At 38.8% G+C, this 21,986-nt stretch overlaps 1 protein-coding gene across 4 annotated transcripts in view; it reads right to left on the bottom strand.

Annotated features, from left to right (window-relative positions):
* fam131ba (family with sequence similarity 131 member Ba) overlaps positions 1-21,120 on the bottom strand; it is a 65,574-nt gene extending 44,454 nt beyond the window's left edge. For all 4 annotated transcript variants that reach the window (XM_056480498.1, XM_056480501.1, XM_056480500.1 and 1 more), the window contains exon 1: positions 20,987-21,120. In XM_056480498.1, coding sequence (XP_056336473.1) covers positions 20,987-21,014 — 28 coding nt within the window. In that variant the 5' untranslated portion in view covers positions 21,015-21,120. The remainder of the gene's footprint in view (positions 1-20,986) is intronic.
* Between the last annotated feature and the right edge of the window lie 866 nt (positions 21,121-21,986).

Genomic DNA, 21,986 nt, shown 5'->3' with positions numbered 1-21,986 from the left:
TTACATTCAGAAGATACCTTCACCCCCGATCCTGCACAAAAATCTAATTAATGCTGAGTTGGACCGCTGTGTTTTTGGGTGCCGGTGTCCCAGATTTTCCCAGAACGCTTTCTGTTCAAGTGCTCAAACAAGTTTCTGGTCGAGTTAAAAGCAGTCGAAAGTTCTTTAGAGACTGGACATTTTACAGCAGTATTTTTGTTTTTACGCTCAATGAAATCAAATTAATGTCAGTATTTCCACTTCAAGAAGCAACCACTCTTGACAGCAGCCATTTTAGCTTGCGTTCTCTCCAGCAATTTAAAAGTGATGCTTATCAACTGCCATTTCAGCAGAAAACATGATTTAAAAGAAGCATTTTTTCTTCTAAAAACTACATTTGTAACGTAAGTAACACAATTACATTGACTTTAGTAACTGTAATCAAATTACACAAATTTAAAATGTAACGCATTACATTACTGCATTCCCCAAAAATGTGATTAGAATACAGTAAGGCGTTACTGAGGAACGTGTTAAACGCAACTCTGTCCACCCTAAATTATTGAGTATTACAAATGTTATATACCATTTAGATCAGAAAGGTGGATGTGCACATTCAGACGCAGGGATATCGATGGTTCACACGAGTCGTTCATAACGGAGATTCATTCACAAACGAATCGCTCCCTCTGTTAGAATTAGAAGTAAAAGCAGAGGAGGGGGTTTGTTTCAGGACACGGATTAGATCAAATTTAACAGGGAGGAGGGTAGATAATACAGTTCCATGCACACAAACACTCGCACTTTGTCTACAATGCTCGTGTGATCAATTATTCATAGATGTAGAAAACTATTACTACTAGTAATTTTTATAATTTAAAAAGATATCACCATACTGATCACCGGGAAAACTCCCGATCATAGATATTTGTATATATGTGTAAATGTAAATATCTTGGTATATGCTAATTGCTAGTTGCTTCATCTGCTCTCTTGTTTATAAATTATAGTGACCAATTCATCATTAAGAGAAAGTAAGTTTTATGAAAGTTTTGAATGTTATAGTTTTTCACTTGATAGATCTGATTTATAGAGTGAAACAGGCAGCATTTGAAAGCTTGGTGTGACAATGGTGAGACAAATCTTGCTGAAAAAAAAGTTCTAGCTAGCTGTGTCAAAAATCTGACTTGGAAAGTGTGACTGCAAGCTGTCAAAGCTGTAAAACTGTACAGTGTGCACCCAATTTAAAATGCGAAAATGAATCACAAAAGCTTTTTCAGACAGTAAACATTTCTCTTGGGGATGTGTATGAAAATACATTTGCACGGCAATTTTGTGGTCACACGAATCACAGAAACGCACTTCTCACTTAGACAGACATGTTAAAAGGAACAGTTTACTCAACAACAAAAAAAATTGCTGACCATTTATTCTTCCTCAAGTGGATCCAAACCTTTTACGAGGTTCTTTTTTTCTGTTCAACACAAAAGAAGATAGCAGGGACATTCTACCAGAAATGTACGTTTACTGTCCCTGAAATAAAAACATAAATACAGTGAATAAAAATTATTTCATCCCAAAATTTTCTAAAATGGACTGATGATTGATTTCTGTGAGTTATTCTGTAACGGAAATGTCATTTGGTTCTCAGATTTTTGTTCTTTATTAAAAACACTTGACACTTGTCCTCAGCCCAATTGAACCAACAGCTTTAATAGTTTTGTTATGCTAAAAACCGTTATTTAGACAAGAAACTTCAGAAATAACAAAGTTTAAGTTGTTATCATTAACATCAATTGATTAAAAACATGAAATTATAAATTAATACTTCTACAAATAAATACTTTAAATATATAATACAAATAAATGTACAATTGTCCTAATGTTTCAGTCAGTCCTGTCACATTTGCACTAATTTAACATACAATATGTGCAGTAAACCTTTAAGGCTATGACTCGGAAGTTATATCATTTGATGGAGAAGCTGACAGTGATCAAGGATGATTTCTATCATTGAATTGTCTGATTTCATGCTTGTTCAGGGTTTCTACAGGTTTCATCAAGTCAAATTTAAGACTTTTTAAGACCTTTTTAAGACCATTTTAAGACCATAATGATTGAGACTTACACAAGGCGCTAAAATGCTAAAGATGTTTTTAATGGCCAAGTTAAAACCTTAAAAAAAACATTAAAAACAAATATTTAACTATATTAAAACCTTTATTGAAATATATTGCTAGTCATTCTATTAGTGGCCTGATTAGGTATAGCTTAACATGGACATAGGAAAACTAAAATGATTTAAGATGGACAACACAATATTTCAGAGGATTTAAGACTTTTTAAGACCTACAATTTGTTTTTTAAATTTAAGACATTTTAAGACTTTTTAAGACCCCGCAGATACCCTGTTGGGTAACACTTTATTTTGATGGTCCATTTGAGTATTAGTAATATCTGCTTAATATCTGCTGATACTGCTCCTTCAACAGACATTTAACTGGATATAAGAAACTTTGCAAGTGCATGTCAACTTACATTAACCCTAACCCCAACCTAACAGTCTACATACGATCTAATGAGAATTAGTAAATTCAACAAACAGATCATCAAAATAAAGTGTGACCCCCTGTTGTTTTTGTATGATTTTTTGAGGGAGACAAGTGAAAATGTACGTTTCTGGTAGAATGTCCCAGTAGCCATTGACGTATATAGTAGGAAAACAATACAATGCAAGTCAGAAGTATCTTCCTTTTTGTTCAAGAGAAGAAAGAAACTCTTCAGTTTGGAACCAGTTTGGAAACAGTTTGGAACCAATGGAGAGTGAGTAAATAATGACACAACTGTTATGTTTGGGTGAACTGTCCCTTTAACTATTATTAACGTTTATAGCGATCAATTCATCATTAAACGAAAGTGAATTTTAGTATTATAATTGTCACTTAAATAATTTTGATCATTTTTTGGGTAATAAAAAAATATCTGATTCAAAGAGTGAAACAGGCAGCAGTTGAAAGCTTTGTGTGAGATTATAGTGAGACAAATCTTGCTGAAAAAAAAGTTCTAGCTAGCTGTGTCAAAAATCTGACTTGGAAAGTGTGACTGCAAGCTGTCAAAGCTGTAAAACTGTACAGTGTGCACCTAATTTAAAATTCAAAAATTAATCACAAAAGCCTTTTCAGATAGTAAACCTTTCTCTCGGGGATGTGTATGAAAATACATTTGCACGGCAATTTCTTTAAAGTAAAAATCACAAATTTTGTGGTCACACCAACCACAAAATTTTTGTTTGCAAAGAGTGATAAATGGCTCCACAAGAGTGGTTTTTTTTTATTATTTAAAGATCTTTTACAGATTTAAAGGGGTGGTCCACAGTGTATTTTTAAAGATTGGTTGTGTTTAAAGATGCAAAGCAATGTGTCCTCCTGCTTCATTTGCATAAAATCATGTTATTTTTTCATACATCCTACTTTATATTATATTATATTATATTATATTATATTATATTATATTATATTATATTATATTATATTATATTATATTATATTATATTATATTATATTATATACAGATTATATACAGCTACTCAGCTGTAAATCATATGTCTTAGTTCCTCTGAAAGGCCCGCTCTCAAGGGGCTCTGATTGGTCAACTAACATAATGTGCTGGGATTCGTGGATCAGCTCCACGTCACCACATCATGCGCCAACAAGCATGCGTTTTTGTGCTGTGTAAACATTAGCTGTTTGCCATATCGGTTTGCCTGAATCAGACAGAAAATGAAGAGCACACAGCTGAACATCTCGCCTGCTCTCAAAAAAATAAATAAAATCTGACAAGTGTTGTTCACATATATTCGGAATAAGCATGTTTAAGTAATATGAAACGTTCATGTATCTTTTACAAGTTAGTTATTTGGGATGTAGAACGCATCATTGATGTGTGGTGAGGTTTGTGGCTGGTGAGACACTGACTCTTTCAAAGTCAAAAGGCAGATTTACAAACAAATCCCAGGTAGCAAAGAATTCTGGCCCAGATTTGGCATAAAGCTGGCACAGCAGGCATTCGTCCGGCACTGGCAAACAGCATGTGGGCCAAACATGGCCCGGGTTTCGCAGAGGTGGCACACAAGACTTGGGCCGAATTGCAAATGTAGGATTTGCCCCAGATGTTAAAAATTTATATGTGGGCCACATACAGTTGAAGTCAGAATTATTAGCCTCCCTGAATTATTAGCCCCCCTGTTTATTTTGTCCTCCAATTTCTGTTTAACTGAGAGAGGATTTTTTTCAGCACATTTCTAAACATAATAATTTTAATAACTTATATCTAATAACTGATTTATTTTATCTTTGCCATGATGACAGTAAATAATATTTGACTAGATATATTAAGACACTTCCATACAGCTTAAAGGGACATTAAAAGGCTTAACTAGGTTAATTAGGTTAACTAGGCAGGTTAGGGTAATTTGGCAAGTTATTGTATAATAATGGCTTGTTCTGTAGACTATCAAAAAATATATAGCTTAAAGGGGCTAATAATTTTGTCCCTATAATGGTTTTAAAAAAATTAAAAACTGCTTTTATACTAGTCAAAATAAAACAAATAAGACTTTCTCCATAAGAAAAAATATTATCAGACATACTCTAAAAATGTCTTTGCTCTGTTCAATGTAATTTGGGAAATATTTAAAAAAGAAAAAAAAATCAAAGGGGGGCTAATAATTCTGACTTCAACTATAAGTTTGGCCTATTTTGACACACGTTTAAAATACATTTATATTATTTTTGAGTAAAGAAAAAAAATTCTACCAATCAGGTTGCTTCAAGAAAAAGCATGGCCATAAAGCGAAATGCTTCATGGGTTTATCAAATTCGTTGCAGTCGTGACACACCAACCTATTATGAGTTATTAACTTGGCTGAAACTTGGCCCAGATGCGGTCCATGTTTGGCCCTTGTATGGAAGCCAGAATTGATCCAATCATGTACTGTAATTCACTGCAGCATGTGGGCCAAGCAAAAGCTGATTTTGTGGGCCAGAGAAATTTTGCTATATGGGATCCACCCAATATATTTGCCAACTACAGAATGTGTTTCATATATCATATCAGCATTATTTCTATACACATAGCAGGTACATACTGGGCCAAAGAAGAATGTAAAATGTATAACGATTAAATATGCCTCCCAGAAAACACCCAGCTGGATGCTTCAGACAACTATAACAAGCGACACACACCCCGTCCTTTGAAGCAAGTCCTTTAGCTCCGGCATTTGTCATCCATTTTTATCTACGTTTTGATTGAAAGTCCAAATTTGAGAAATTTTTGAGCTGATATCCGCAATTTTAGCAGTCGGTTAGAGCAAAACATAAAAATAACAGACTCCTATTGAACTATAGACCTTTTTTTAGAACGCAAAATTACCTATTATGCTATGCGTGTATGCGCAAGGAGAATGCTAAGAACTTCCTGTCATGTTGATTGAATAAGTGTCACAAAGTGAAAATAAAGTGGCGTTTTGAAATGCCAGAAAAACACAAACCCTGTTAAATACTGCACAAACTAACTAAAGGAAACATTAACAGCTCCCGATTAGAATCAACATGCAAATCAGCCAGCGGAATATCAGTAATGGACTTTTATTGGTCAGTTTTGTAAATTGCATGACTTACATACATGTTAAGTTTCATGCCAGTAATCTGGTTTGCTCTATAATACCGTGAAGTATGCGTGTGTGTGTGCGTGTGCGCACATTAAAGAGCCGCTGAGCGAACAGCTGACAGGTCAGGAACACACATACACTGTATTTCTGACAGCAGACACGTGAACTAGGAGAACATTTTTCTCTCGTGCTTGAACCACAGCTGACAGATTATTATTGCTTTAACACACACCTTTCAAAGTTGTGTGTCACAAAAACACTCTGTAATCCACTCAAAACGCTGTTGAAACCCATTTTCGGATGGCAAATTACCTGTTGTAAATGCTGTAAATGGAAGTTCTAAACATTCTACCGGATAATGCTGGTCGCTATGGTGCCCTCCATGCAGCAGCCAAGAAAAAAGGTCTATACTGTGTAGAAAAAGAGCAACCACTGAATAAGAATAAGAATAAGAATAAGAATAAGAATAAGAATAAGAATAAGAATAAGAATAAGAATAACTCACAAGCAGCCTCTTTATTGCGACAGAGCTACTGCCTGCCTCACCTCATGTATTTTCAGTGCGGCTTTATGTCATATTCTAACACTAAAAAATGTATAGACATTCGTGAAATACATTACATATTATATGGAAAATGAGGACATATAATAAAAATGTCTACAATGTACAAAAACATTTTAATAAAGCATACACTCAGTGAGCAAAAGGGGACGTGCTCAAGCCAGTTTGCAAGAAATTGCGCAATCTAACGAGAGGCAGAGCTCGGTGCTGCCTCACCTCATTTCCTACGCTGTATTTGAATGGGAGATACAATGAATTTGATCATAAAAATGATTGAAATCATACAGAAAATGCATTTATAGCACAGATCAGTGGACAAATGTTTATTTTATCATTAGTATACATCTCATGATGGCAGGTGAGGATGATGACAGATGAGGCAGTCTACATTAGGTGAATTGAATGAACTAAACTGGCTGTAATCGCAGTGAATGAGTGAGTGTGTGAATGTGAGAGTGTACGGATGTTTTCGAGTATTGGGTTGCTGCTGGAAGGGGATCTGCTGCGTAAAACACATGCTGGAATAGTTGGCGGTTCATTCCACTGTGGTTACCCATGATAATCAGCTACTAAGCTGAAGGAAAACGAATGAATGAATGTTTGATAATCACTATAAAGGACTATTTGTGGAATAAAAAGGTTCTTTAAGCACTTTGGGCAATTCAACTTGCAGTTAAATGTGCTCTGTGGAACCATTGATGCCAATGAAGACCCTTGTGGAGCGTACATGTAGTATTATTCTCATGAACGAGACCCTGTCTAGCTGCAGCGCACATGCTCTCTCACTCCCCCCTCTCTCTTTCTATTCAATTTAGTTCTATTTAATTCAGCTCAATATCACTGAAATTGAGTTGAGCATTGACTTGATTCATTGAACTCATTTAGAGCAGTCCTAAACCGTTGACGCAATTGAATAACAATATTGTGATGGGGTTAATCACATCAAAACAGAATGTACCAGTCCTTGTTCTATCTGCATCTGAGAGCTGTTGTGTTTTTTTCCACTCCAGACTGATTCGAATCTCAGAATGCATTAATTGCATCCCGTGCATGTGCGTGTGTGTGTGTGTGTGTGTGTGTGTGATAGAGAGTGTGTGCCTTTTAATTGCTAGGCTCTCTCTCTGTAAGTACAGCAGAGCCTTTGGGCCTCAGGGCCATTTCCTCAATCAAGCTAACCCACTCTGGAGAGATGGATAGAGCCATGCAGAGCAGCTCAGGTCTGGAGGAGAGTGAAGAGTAAACAGAGAACCAAAGATAAAGTGAGTTAAGGTAAAGCAGACCTGCTCATAATCAATTACAATGGAGACAGTCAGAACTAACCCACCAGAAGATCAGTAACCATGACTAGATGACATACAGACAGAACGACAAACACGGATGGATGGATGGATGGATGGATGGATGGATGGATGGATGGATGGATGGATGGATGGATGGATGGATGGATGGATGGATGGATGGATGGATGGATGGATGGATGGATGGATGGATGGATAGATAGATAGATAGATAGATAGATAGATAGATAGATAGATAGATAGATAGATAGATAGAACAAAGAAGATTAAAAAATTTTGTCAAAAAGATTGATGGAAAGAACAACAGACAGGCGGACGGATGCAATGATAGACAAACAGAAAGAGGCATGGATGGATCGCTGCACATCCCAGCTGTCAGAACCCATAACTTTTTATTTGTCTGTTCCGTCATGATGAAGCCCGCTGATGTTGTTACGGACAAAACACTTCCACTCATGCAGGAAAACACATTGAGAAAATCCCAAGAGACATGAAGGATAAGCCATCGCATCCAAGGTCGCTAAGCACCGCACGGCCGCTGCACTGTTTACACTGCCCATCTACATTTACGTCTGGGTCTGACACTGAGCATTACGAGGGCTGGAGCTTCAGGGGGAAGGAGAGAGAGACGGAGAAAGAAGCAGTCAGTCGGGATAAACAAATATGCATGTGACGAAGATAAAAGCTAACGTCAATCTACAGGAAGGAAGATTCCTAGACACCCCGACACAAGACAGAAGATGCGGCAGAAGATCAACAACCAGATGGAGGAACAACTGGACCGTGGGACAATCCAGCTTGACAGATCTCACGGCCCTGAATGCCTTCGATTTTATTGCACGGCTGAAGGTAGAGGCGGAGTGAAGAAAAAGGGACGAATAAAGGAATGCATGCAGGAACTCTGACACACGGTGACGCTCACAGTGACTCTGATTAGGAGCGAAGTCCAAGAGGCTGACTCACCTCCAGCACTGAGCCAAAAACACACCGAGAGAAGGGGGAGGGAAACCAAAGACAGAGACAAAGAGGATCAGAGAAACACCAAGACACTCAATGAAGGAAAACTATATACAATGTGGCATCACCAAGAAATATGGAGGACAAAAGATGGTGGGCGTCAAGAGGTAAAAAAAAAGGCACCAGATCACAAAAAGAAAGCTCAAAGTTACAGACAAGAACAACATTGACCATCAGGGTGAAAACAAAGACCAAAAGGGGTATTTACACCTTAATCAGATTGCTGTTTGGTTTGATGCATGCCTACGATACCTAGTCTATTGTGTTGTCTGTTGTCTACAATCTATTGTTTAAAAGCTGCATGGATGCTATGTATGATCTGTCCGAAAAAGAAATTAGTGTTCTAAGATTTGAAAAAAGTTTACATATGAGGCCTGAAATGAAACACAAGGGCCTGTTTACACTTGCTTTGCTATTAAGATGCATTTGGGTAAATCGGACTACAAGTTGACGAGGAAAACGTATTCCCATTTCAACCCAGGCTCATTCTGATTATGTAGCCCTATATACATTTCTGGTGAACGCTAAATCCGTCCCAGGAGCTACTATTTTTTTTTGGGGGGGGGGGGGGGGGTTGCAATTTTTGTTTTTCAGATCTCAAATTTCTCTCGCGAGTGCCATTTGCGCCTGCTGTTCTTTTGTAAATCCACCAGAGGCCACTGTGTACGCTTTTTCAGATTTAAGTTTCTCTCGCGAGTGCCATTTGCGCCTGCTATTCTTGTGTAAATCCACCAGAGCCTGCTGTCGACTGACTTATTGACCAACCGACCAATCCCCCATCCTCCCCTTTCCCTAAACCCAACCGATAGTGTTTTCAAAAGCCCCGATTGACCTGCCCACCCACTTCCCTAAACCCAACCAACAGAGTTTTGAAAAGCAATCCAGAAAAAGAAAAGCCCCCTGAATTTTACCATGTTTTCAGATTTTACTACATTCTCACCCTATTATTTACTTGTTTATTTTATTTTTTGGCTTCTGTTTTTGTCTTACCTGCTTTCTGGAACCGTTCTTCACTGGACTCAAATCCCGTCATCGCCGTCAACTCTGCTCTGCAACTCTACTCAAGTCTGACGACATAACTTGTCGAGCTACCAGACAAACTGGTTACAGCGGAAAAGTCGTCCATACGGAGGTAAGCGGCCAGCTGGTAAGCGCTAAGAGGAATGGCATCATACCACCCTGTAGCTTTCATTTTAAAGATGAAATGCAGCCATACGTACTTCTGGCTTAATATTTCATGAGCTCTGCGTTTTCAGAATGAGCCACTGATGCTTTTGATGGGGCAGTGCATGTATGGGATTTGTTCAGCTCTTTCAGTTCAACATTAAGCAATAAGCTAATGCAGTTTGCATACAGTATAAATGTGAAATGAGACAACAGAAAAAAAACGTAGTACAACAGCATTCATTTCTTCTGTGGGTTTGAGTAATGGCTCGTTTCCACTGAGCAGCACTGTTAGGTACACTGTGGCATTTATCTCCGTTTCCACTGTCAGAATTACAAAAAAACAAACACTACCATACTGCTTTTTTGGGACTCTTTCGTAGGGTTACCTGGCACAACAATACGGCACCAAAACACTCTAACACTTAAATAATGTTTTTTGCTGCTTATTCAAACTACTTTTTTAAATAGCTGAATCAACACAATTGTTGATTTGTTTGGGGGACAACTTAATTGTTTTAATGCTTGAAGTTTCTGCCAACCCGACTCTACACCATAACTTTTCAATCCAAATGGATGGGGCAACCGTTACTGCATCCAAAATGGTAAAAAGCCTTGGAGTAACGATTGATGACCAACTAAACTTCTCTGAGCACATTTCTAGAACTGCTCGATCTTGCAGATTCGCACTCTATAACATCAGAAAGGTCCGACCCTTCCTATCTGAACATGCAGCTCAACTCATTGTTCAAGCTCTTGTTCTCTCCAAACTGGATTATTGCAACTCTCTACTAGCCGGGCTTCCAGCTAATTCTATCAAACCTCTTCAGCTGCTTCAGAACGCAGCAGCATGAGTGGTCTTTGATGAACCCAAAAGAGCACATGTCACTCCGCTACTCACCCGTTTGCACTGGCTGCCAGTTGCTGCTCGCATCAAATTCAAAGCTCTGATGTTTGCTTACAAAGCAACCTCTGGCTTTGCTCCTTCTTATATGCTCTCACTTCTGCAGATTTAAGTGCCCTCCAGAAACTTGCGTTCTGTGAATGAACGTCGCCTCGTGGTTCCATACCTAAGAGGGAAGAAATCACTTTCCCGAACTCTCGCATTCAATCTGCCCAGTTGTTGGAATGAACTTCCTAACTGCATCAGAATGGCAGAGTCACTTGCTGTCTTCAAGAAACGACTAAAAATTCCACTATTTAGTCTCTACTTTTCTTCCTAATCCTAACTGCCTCTATGGCTATACCACTAACTGTACTCTCTCAAAAAAAAAAAAAAAAAAAAACATTACTAATGCTTTGCTTCTTAGACTTTACACACCTGAAACTTGTCTATAGCACTTATTCACTGTTGCTCTCATAGTTGTGTAAATTGCTTCCTTGTCCTCATTTGTAAGTCGCTTTGGATAAAAGCGTCTGCTAAATGACTAAATGTAAATGTTCAATCCACTGAAATATGTAAAAACGGTTAACTTAATTTGTGTTGGGTTAACAGAAGTTGACCAGGTGAACGACAACACATGAAGCCCCATTTTTAAATACAGAGCCAAAACACGACACCATAATAATACAACTATCCACGCTCAAATAAAGCTTGTCTATTGTTGTGACAAACAGGCACATACTAAAAAGCAATAATGTAATCTGCTGTATGTCCTCTGCTGTTGTATATGGGGCCATTTACATGTCGCATATAAACATGTTGAAAGCACAAGACACGTTTTTTTTCTCTGGTTTTAAGTAATGGGTCGTTTCTACTGAGCAGTATTGTTAGGTATAGTGTGATATGCATTTATCTCAATTTCCACTGTCAGAATTACCAAAATAGCAAACACTACCATACTGCTTTTTTGGGACTTTCTCGTAAGATTACCTGGCACAATAATACAGTTCCAAAACACTCATTTTTGTTAAATTATTTTTTGCTGCTTGTTCAAACTACTTATTTAAATAGCTGAATAAACACAATAGTGGATTTGTTTGGGGGACAATTTAATTGTTTAATGTTCAATTCACCTAAATTTGTAAAAACAATGAAGTTAACTTAATTTGTGTTGGGACAGCATGAAGGAAATGTGGGGAATCATTTCATACAGTGAGGGCTGGATCTACTCTGTAAAAAATGCTGGGTTCCACACGATCGATTTGTGCTGGGAAACATGAAGGAATTAAGTTAAATTATTAGTTTTTACAAACTTAAATGGACTTGAAAATACAAGAATTAAGTATTCCCCAAAAAGTAATCAAGAATTGTGTTGTTCCAGCTCATTTTAAATTAGTAGTTTGAACAATCACCACACATAATTTTTTGGAACGTAGACTAGCTGATGAATGCTATTTGGTTAACAGAGAATCATCACAAGAAAGGCGAACAACAAGACAGGAAGCACCATTTTTAAATACACAGCCAAAACACGACACCATAATGATACAACAATCCATGCTCAAACACGGCTTGTTTATTCTTATGACAAACAGGCACATGCCAAGAAGCAAGAATGTAATCTGCTGTATGTCCTCTATTGTTGTTTATGGGGCCATTTACATGTCGCGTCTAAACATGTGGAAAGCATAAGACATGTGATTTCTTCTGTGGGTTTGAGTAATGGCTCGTTTCCATTAAGCAGTACTGTTAGATACAGTATGACATGCATTTATCTCAATTTCCAACAATACGGTTCCAAAACAATCATAATTTTTTTTTTTTTTTTTTTTTTTTGCTTATTTAAACTACTTATTTAAAATTTGCAGAATTTTTGTTTGGGGGACAACTTTTAAATTAATGTTCAATCCACTTAAATTTGTAAAAACAATTAAGGTAACTTAATTTGTGACAACATCATTTCATACAATGAAGGCTAAATCTACACTCTAAAAAATGCTGGGTTCCACACAATTGATTTGTGCTGGGACAACAACTTATTAGTTTTTACAAATTTAAATGGACTGAAAATACAAGAATTAAGTTGTCCCAAAAAATAATCAAGAATTGTGTTTTTCCAGCTCATTTTAAATTAGAAGTTTGAACAAACAGCACACGTCATTTTTTTGAATGTAGACTAGCTGATGACTGCCATTTCGTTTCCACTGAGCAGTACTGTTAGGTATGGTGTGATCTGCATTTATCTCAGTTTTCACTGTCAGAATTACCAAAATAGCAAGTTTTTTGGGACCCTTTCATGAGGTTACCTGACACGACACTATGGTACCAAAACACTCTTTTTTTTCTTTTTTTTTTAGCATGTTTAAACTAATTATTTAAAATTAGCTGAATCAACACAATTGTTGTTTTTGGGGGGACAACTTGTTTTATGTTCAATCCACTTAACTTTGTAAAAACAGTAAGTTAACTTAATTTGTGTTGGGACAACATTTAGGAAATGTGTGGAACACAACATTTTTACACTGAGGGCTGTATGTAGACTCGCTATGAATGCTTTTTGGTTAACAGAAGTTGACCAGGTGAACGACAATACAGGAAGCACCATTTTTAAATACAGAGCCAAAACACAACACAATAATAATACAATGAACCACTCTTAAATAAAGTTTGTCTAAACAGGCACATGCCAAGAAGCAAGAATATAATCTGCTGTATGTCCTCTATTGTTGTTTACAGGGCCATTTACATGTCGCGTTGAAACATGTGAAAACCACAAGACATGAGGTTTCCTCTATTTATGCATACTTACTGTGATTCTAGATTTGAAAAAATGAAATTGAGTGAGCAAAAGACAATGTATGAATCGCCTGTATGCATACCTGCCAACATTTGTCTCTGAAATTCCAGAAGGCCAGGGTGGGGGGCAAATGGCGTAGTTGGGGTGGCAGTTTGTGTTTGTCTGAATAACACATTTGAGAGCCGGGTTAGTAACTGTACTATGGAATGGATTTCAGGCGGCCGCTACGGTTGGATACTTTACCAAAATTGGCGAACAAAGGGTGTTACAGACTGTACCAAAAAGCTGGGGGGTGGGGGGGTAGGTGTTGGTGAAATTATGTGAGTTTTCCAGGAGAAATAACAAAATGAGAGGGGGGTGGGATGATGGGACTGTAATGCTGGAGACTCCCAGGAAAAAACGGGAGTGTTGGCAGGTATGCCTGTACGGCTTTCTTGCAAGAATGATGTTGATCGCATCTTTCTGACACACACCATGCCTACCAAGTAAGGGTACCATACCACTCAGTGGAAACCATGCATCACAATACAAACTGGTAAAACGACACTGTAAAAAAAAATCCGTAATTTAAAAAAAAGTAAAATAACGGCTGTTAAATTACAGAAATTTACTGTAAAATAACAGACATTAAATGACAGAAATTTCCTTAAATTAAAATTTCTGTAATTTAACCTCAGTTATTTAATGGTAAATTTCTCTAATTTAACGGCTGTTTGTTTACGTTTTTTTCTGGCACCCCAGCTGCTGAAAATAAACCGTAAAACTACTGATTTTTTTTACAGTGTAGATTTACATGTATTGCTATATACATGTCTTTGTCTTCAAACCAAGCTTGCATTTTCAAACAGCAAAGCTTAAATCTCATTTGGGATGCACATATCCTGTAATATTTAAGAACAAGGTCAGCATGTAAAGAGTCTTTAATAGTTTTATGAGCATTTACTGCGAGAGAAATCCAGCTGTCAACTGCCTCTGCAAGTTGTCAAAAGTGGACAAAGTTAAACATTTCAGGCCCTGTTTACACCTGATTGGATTGACAAAAACCAATACCAAGTGTAAACACATCTTGCTTATGTGAAAAATGGAGGACAAAAGATGGTGGGCATCAAGAGGTAGAAATGACTGTGATTAAAGGCACAGAGTCATGAAAAGAAAGCTCAAAGTTACAGACTAGCATAATATTGACCATCAGGGTGAAACAACTAAGAGACAAAAACCCAAAATAAGTTTTTATACTTTAATCAGATTGCTGTTTGGTTTGATGCATGCCTACCTACAGTAAATTGTCTATTGTCTACAATCTAGTGTTTTATTCATTGCTGTTTGGTTTGATTGCTGTTTGAATTAACAAACAACAATACCAGGTGTAAACACATCCTGCTTATGTGAGTTACGTCTTCATAGAGTGCTTTCACGATCATATAGCTATCAGAGAAACAGACATAATCTAACCGAGTGTGAATACTGCTGAAGAGTGAAAAGCTAAACTTGGATGAAAAAACTGGGACGGCAAATGAGAGGTGAACGTGAGAAATAGAAGCCCTTCACATCACTTTACAATCAACGAAGTGAACAGCAACTAAATTTCACCGCAGCAAATGTTGTTTCGACGAGTCAGCTAGATATTAAACTAGGACATAGTCTGGTTTAAAAATAAAACAAAAAATCCCATGTTCTCTGCTCGGCAAAGCTGCGTAATGAATTTGGGACAATAAATATCCAAAATAAGTACCGGCAATCTACTGTATGTCCTTCACTCTCTGAGAAAAAGTTGTAACTGGAGCACTACCTTATGGAACCACAGACAAAATAAGATTAAATGGTACATTTTAGTACCTTTAACGGTACATATTAGTGCTTTTAAAGTACATGTTAGTAGCTTCTGTACCTGCTGTACCAGTTTTTTTGTATCAATAATGCAATAAACTAATAGAAAGTATTATTGGTGGGGTGGCATGATGGCTCAGTGGTTAGCACTGTCGCCTAACAACAAGAACGTTACTGGTTCGAGTCCCGACTGGGACAGTTGGTGTTTCTATGTGGAGGTTGCATGAGGTTCTCCTCATGTTCGTGTGGGTTTCGTTCGGGTGCTCCAGTTTCCCTCACAGTCCAAAGACATGGTGAATTGGGTAAACAAAGTTGGCTGTAGTGTATGAGTGTGCGTGTGAATGAGAGAGTATAGGTGTTTCCCAGTACTAGGTTGCGGCTGAAGTCATCCGCTGTGTAAAATATGTGCTGGAATAGTTGGCGGTTCATTCCGCTGTGGTGACCCCTGATAAATAAGGGACTAAGTCGAAAATTAATAAATGAACAAAATTATTTGACTTACCCAATTTGAAGTACCCCAATATTAAGCTTATTTTATGGAAAACCCCTCTTAATTTCCACATATTATTGTGGACAATAAGAGATTATTATTAATATAATACAATATTTTACTTGTCTAGAACTTCTTGACTCAAGCATTTTTAGATATTTGCAGTGTATTAACTTGTGAAGCTTAGCATTTCTTCACTTTGAGAATTAAAACTTGCCTCCAATTATTGGTTCATGAAATGACCTTCAATCTAATATTGATGAAATCTTTGACTCAAATTTAGTTTGAATGAACATCCAGCTGAAACCCAGAAGCAGAAGCTAAAAACAAGAAAAGTCAAGGCGCACCATCAGAATAAACCCTATAAAAGTGGCCTGAAGATCAGTTCTCCTTATGGACGCCGCTGCATAAGAAGTGATAAAAGGGACAAATTCACCAGGAGACATTTGAGAACTTCCTGTCTGTCACTCCCTGTGCCTCCATCACCCTCTTCCTCTCTTCCTCCCTCCTTCCCTTCACTCGTCTGACTCATATTTGCAGTCCTTCTCTCTCTCTGTGATTCCTCCTCCTCCAGGAGTAAACCTCTCAATCATACCGAGCCAGTCACCTTGGACCGTGTCTGTCACCACACAATCTGGATCATGCAATCACATGCAAATGCACACACATGCAGCAGACAGAGTGTGTGTGTGTATGTGAGAGAGAGAAAGGTAGAGCGAGACCATCTGTATGTCAGCTTGTCTGTCCCTCTTTCAGAGCTTGAAATGAAATCAATACAAAGAGGCATCCCTGAGTAACGCAATAGCTCCGAACAGAACAAACACGTACAGAGAGACGACCCGGTGCAAACATCGGCATTAGTGCCAAGAGCTGAGGCATCCACCTGATGCCCTCCCAAACACACCCACACAACACTTCTCACCCACAGCCCTGTGACACAAACAAATACGCCGATCGATATGCACATTTTATTCATTCAGCAGACGCTCTCACCTACAGCGGCCTCAAAACGCAAGCAATTAATCATAAAGGAGTCAACAATTTAGAAAGTGTCACAAATTTCAATAGTAAGCCGGAGCTCCGCACCGCCTGAGCTGACAGAAACAGGGAGGAAGGAGGGAAAAGGGATTTTTTGTTACACAGAAGTATGTGATTGCACTTGCCAACACACACTTCTCTCTACCTATTACCTTTTATACTTACCCCTGAGACGCTACCTGGGACTGAACTGTAAGGTCAGGTCATTTATCATTCGGCTACAGTGACAATACTGTGATACTGACCTGAAATACTCGATTCTGACTGGTCACTTGCAGTATTTCATACACAGAGAGATTTTTTTGTAAAATAATAGCTAATATTAACTGCTTGCTTTATATTTGCATGATAGATGGATGGATAGATGGATGGACAGTTTAAACATATAATTTCATTCATTCATTTGTTTTCTTTTCGACTTATTCAGGGGTCACCACCGCAAAATGAACTGCCAACTAATCCAGCATGTGTTATTACACAGCAGATGCCCTTCCAGCCACAACTCAGCACTGGGAAATACCCATCCAAACACGGGGAAAACATGCAAACTCCAAACAGAAATGCCAACTGACTCAGCCGGGGCTCGAATCAGCGAACTTCTTGCTGTGAGGCTATCCGCTAATTTGGATTTATGTAATTTTTTATATTTAGATTTTGTGCTGTACCAGAAAAAAACCTATACCAGTGCTTCCCAACACTGTTCTTGCAGGAACACCAACAGTACATATTTTGGATGTCTCCCTTATCTGACCCATTAACTTCAGGTTTTGGAATCTCTTATGTTCTGATGAGATTCAGAAACAATAATCTATACAAAAAAAAAAGCTACAGGTAGACAGATAGGTAGGCCGATCATCACAAATACTGCAGAAGACCTATTGGAACCCGCATGGACCTAAGATTCTCACAGAAATCAGTCAAGTTTGGTGAAGGAAAAATCATGGTTTGGGGTTACATTCAGTATGGGGGTGTGCGAGAGATCTGTAGAGTGGATGGCAACATCAACAGCCTGAGGTATCAAGACATTTGTGCTGCACATTACATTATAACCACAGAAGAGGGCAATTTCTTCAGCAGGATAGCACTCCTCTCAGCCTCCACATCAAAGTTCCTGAAAGCAAAGAAGGTCAAGGTGCTTCAGGATTGGCAAGATCAGTCACCAGACATGAACATTTTTGAGCATGCCTGGGGTAAGATGAAGGAGAAGGCATTGAAGATGAATCCAAAGACTCTTGATGAACTCTGGGAGTCCTGCAAGAACGCTTTCTTTGCCATTCCAGATGACTTTATTTATCAGTTATTTGAGTCATTGCAGAGATGTATGGATACAGTCCTCCAAACTCATGGGAGTCATACACAATATTAATTCTTCTTCCACTGCAGCATGACTTTATATTCTATACTGGACATTATTTCTGTTAAATGACAAGACTTTAAGCAAAGTCAGACATTACTGTCCTAATTAAATAATTAAAAAGCAAGGCATGATCATATTTTATTTCTGTAAAAAAAGGAATAATCTAAAGGCCTTTGCCTTTCATATAAGCCACTTCTGATGCTAAATGATCAACTACAAGTGAAGTTATTATTTGTTGTTCCTAAAACTTGATTAGGCGACAAGACTTTTGTCAGGTAGTGCATACCAACCTCTGGTCTATGTGGTTCTAATGCCCCAGTGTATTGATGGGGACACTACACTGTCAGTGAGCACCATCTTTTGGATGAGATGTTACACAAAGTCCTGACTCTTTGTGGTAATTAAAAATCCCAGGATGTTCTTTGAAAAGAGTAAGGGTGTGACCCCAGCGTCCTGGCTAAATTTGGCTTCTGGCTATCACAGCCTCTTAGCAATCCTCATATTATAAATGTCTCCTATCCACCAATAATGGTGTCATGGTGTACCATCGCGTCATCCAGTGGGATGCTGCATACTGGTGGTGGTTGAGGAGATTCCTAAAATGCTTTGAGCATTTTACAGATTCGGGGGAATCTCCTCAACCACCACCAGTATTTTACAGATTTTTACAGATTTGGAGGGAATCTCCTCAACCACTACCAGTATGCAGCATACCCCTGAACAATTATGATATGGCGATTGTTAAAAGGCTGTAAAATGTCTAGAAAAGTGCTATAATAATGTAAGAAATTATTATTTTTAGATTTTTTTTAATTTTGTGTCTTAAAAAAATTATATATATATATATATATATATATATATATATATATATATATATATATATATATATATATATATGGATGGATGGATGGATGGATGGATGGATGGATGGATGGATGGATGGATGGATGGATGGATGGATGGATGGATGGATGGATGGATGGATGGATGGATGGATGGATGGATAGATAGATAGATAGATAGATAGATTATAATATGCACTATAGATAGATTACTGATAACTGAGGGGGCACAAAGTTATTCATGATATTTGCTTATATAATATAATAATGGGTCTTCAACCTTAGATTGACCCTCCGTGCTGATTGGCGAGGCACAGAAGAGTATAATTACAGCAAACATATTCATAGTCAATATGTTTGACAGCCTAGCTAACATAACGACTTTAATGAGGAAAGCCTGTGAAGTGTCATTTCATGCTCATTTACCGAAGGCTTGGAGAGGGTATTTCTGGTTTAATGCTTCGATCAGTAAATTGCCATTGCCCTTTACAATCTGTCAACAGATTTAGGTATTTCAGTTGTGCCCTTTAGAGGCTGTGGTTGATTCATTACACAACCTTATGAGAGGAACAAAAGGCTACATAAGTGACTTCAATTAAAAAAAACCTAAAGCTGATACACCAATATAAGTTTGCCAGTATAATAGACATAAAAGCATTTTAGTGTTAGCATTGAATCTTTAAAGGATCAATGTAGATGAAGAATGATCCTATTTCTGGCTGCAGCAACAATTTGCTTTGTGAGCTCATGAAGTCAAGAATAACAACAAAAACAATCGATAACATGGCCTTGGTTGAGCCATTAAGAGTGTCAGTGCAACATGTCGACAGGACATAAATTTCCTCAGCTTACATGAAAAGAGTTTGCTTCACTCGAATTAAGGGGGTGAACAGTAACAGGCCCATATCAGGCACTTGACCCATATTATTTAGCATGCATCTTGTCCTCTCTCCTCTCCTATTCGGTCACTGTAAAGTAGACACTATTTATAGCCAAACACACTAAATATGCTATTCACGCTCCTCTCCAGAGCTCGTGTCAGATAGCCGGCCAATTTCAGTGACACAACTTAAAGATGCACAAATTGTTATCCCATAAAAACTGTTATATGTATTTATGGGATGTGATAACCTTTAGTTCCCTCAGGAGGATATTATTATTAGCTTCACTAATATGTTCCACTCTTAGACATTCTACAATTTGAAACAAACCTAGACTCTCTCTTCCTGTGGCATCACAGCTCAATGACAATCAAAGGTCAAATACAGCAGCATTTATTTATTTAACACTCCGTCAGCTGCCTGGGTTTGTTTTGATACTACACTCTCGTTTAAATGGGCGTATGACATCGTAAAACACCCTTAAGAGTCCTATTCTCTGGGGTAGTTATTCCTGCCTGGCTGTCTGCCGTCTCATGGTTACAGCAGAATATTAATCGTGCCAAAACACCCGCAATTTGTCATCGATGGCTGCGTTAAAGCATACCCATTTGGCGGGAACAGGTGCCCACCGGCACCGTTGACTTTGCAGAATTTGACCTACATGTGAAGCGCATCCAGCCGGGACCATGTCACACCTGAGCGCTTTTTGTGGACCCCACACCTCTGATCCCGAAAAGCACCCTCTTGGGTTAGCCTCCTGCATGCATGTACGTATGCACTCAAATCTGTCAACTGCTGCTGTTTTCTCACAAGCAGCTCCTGGCATGACCTTAGCATAGTGACGAGTCTTTGAGACCATATGCTTTGGATGTGCATCCAAAAATTGTACTTTAGATCTCTCGAAGCGCCTGCCTCTCTGCACCTACATGAACAGGCATGGATATCTATTCCAGACAGCTCTCAAAAGCTGACACCTCCATCCCGGCTTGCCACAAGCAGCGTGCCGAATCACTGTCAAAGCCTGGAGGACAAACGGCCTTTAACCAAAAGGTTTCCATAGAAACACACACGTTTTCCCCGAGCGGGGGGGATGCGTGAAAGCCGAGCATCGGCTGCCGCTCCTCTACCCCTGGCTGGACTACTTTCAACCTGAAAAAAGGAAGGCAATGAAAATGGGTCTTACTGATGGTGCGGGAGCCGATACAGCCCATGGTGTCTCAGCGAGGGCCGGTTTGTGAACGAGGAACGAGAGCCACCCTCTCAGCAGACATTCTCTCCTTCTCTCTCTCACTCCTTTTCTTCTTCTCCGTGTCTCTGTCCTCCTGTCTCTGTAAGGCTGTATGCGCGAGCGTGTGTGTGCGCCTCCAACACGCTCTCGCCGTCATCCACCCTCCCTCCCTCCTTGCCTCGCTGCAACCCCCTCAGTACTCTCTGGTGTGCTGAGATATCAGAGTTAGTCAGTCACTAAGTCAGTGTGTCTCTGAAACAGAAGAGATCACTGTGAGATCTCTCTGTCCGACCACTTCTGATCCCGTAAATACTGATACAATTGATTGCAGACTCAAGCAGTTAACGATGACATTGAGACCTATCAATGACAGCTAGAGGAAAGAGTGTTGATCTGAAGTTACAGTAAATTCCCTGGAGTTCCCGGACAGGGAAGGATCGATATCTTGGGCTAATCATACGGCGCATCTCTTTTCTTTGCTTCCCTCCATTATGGCTTGACAATGCGGTGCATCTGTCTCCCCACCCAACTCTGCCGCCCCTCCCTCACTTTTTTTTTCCTGTTGCGCTTTCCAAATCATGCACAAACATCTATTTATCCCTCCTCATCTCTCAGACTCCCCGTACGCTTCCGTTCTCACCCCTCGAACTCAAATCAAACAGTTTCCTACATCTCTGTAAAGCCGGCTCATGATGTTTGCTTGTCATGTCCAGCGTGTCTGTGTAGATCCCTAACCTTGAATATACCCACCCCCCCCTCACACACACATGCTGTCCAGACAGTACATGCGCACTCTTCCTGCCTCAAGCAAGCAAGGTCTCTTCCTTTTCCCTCTCTATTAATACAAATTCTGTCACTGCATTTGGCCAGCGGTGGCAGAAGAAGAACCTAAGAAGAGAAATGGAGAGGGCTAACCCAGGAGGTGTGCTTTGAATCATATATTAAGGAGCACGAA

The sequence above is a fragment of the Danio aesculapii genome, chromosome 19 (assembly GCF_903798145.1).
Source record: "Danio aesculapii chromosome 19, fDanAes4.1, whole genome shotgun sequence".
NCBI classification, from domain to species: Eukaryota; Metazoa; Chordata; class Actinopteri; order Cypriniformes; family Danionidae; genus Danio; species Danio aesculapii.
The sequence above is the reverse complement of the archived record's forward strand: the minus strand, read 5'-3'. Positions and strand labels throughout refer to the sequence as shown.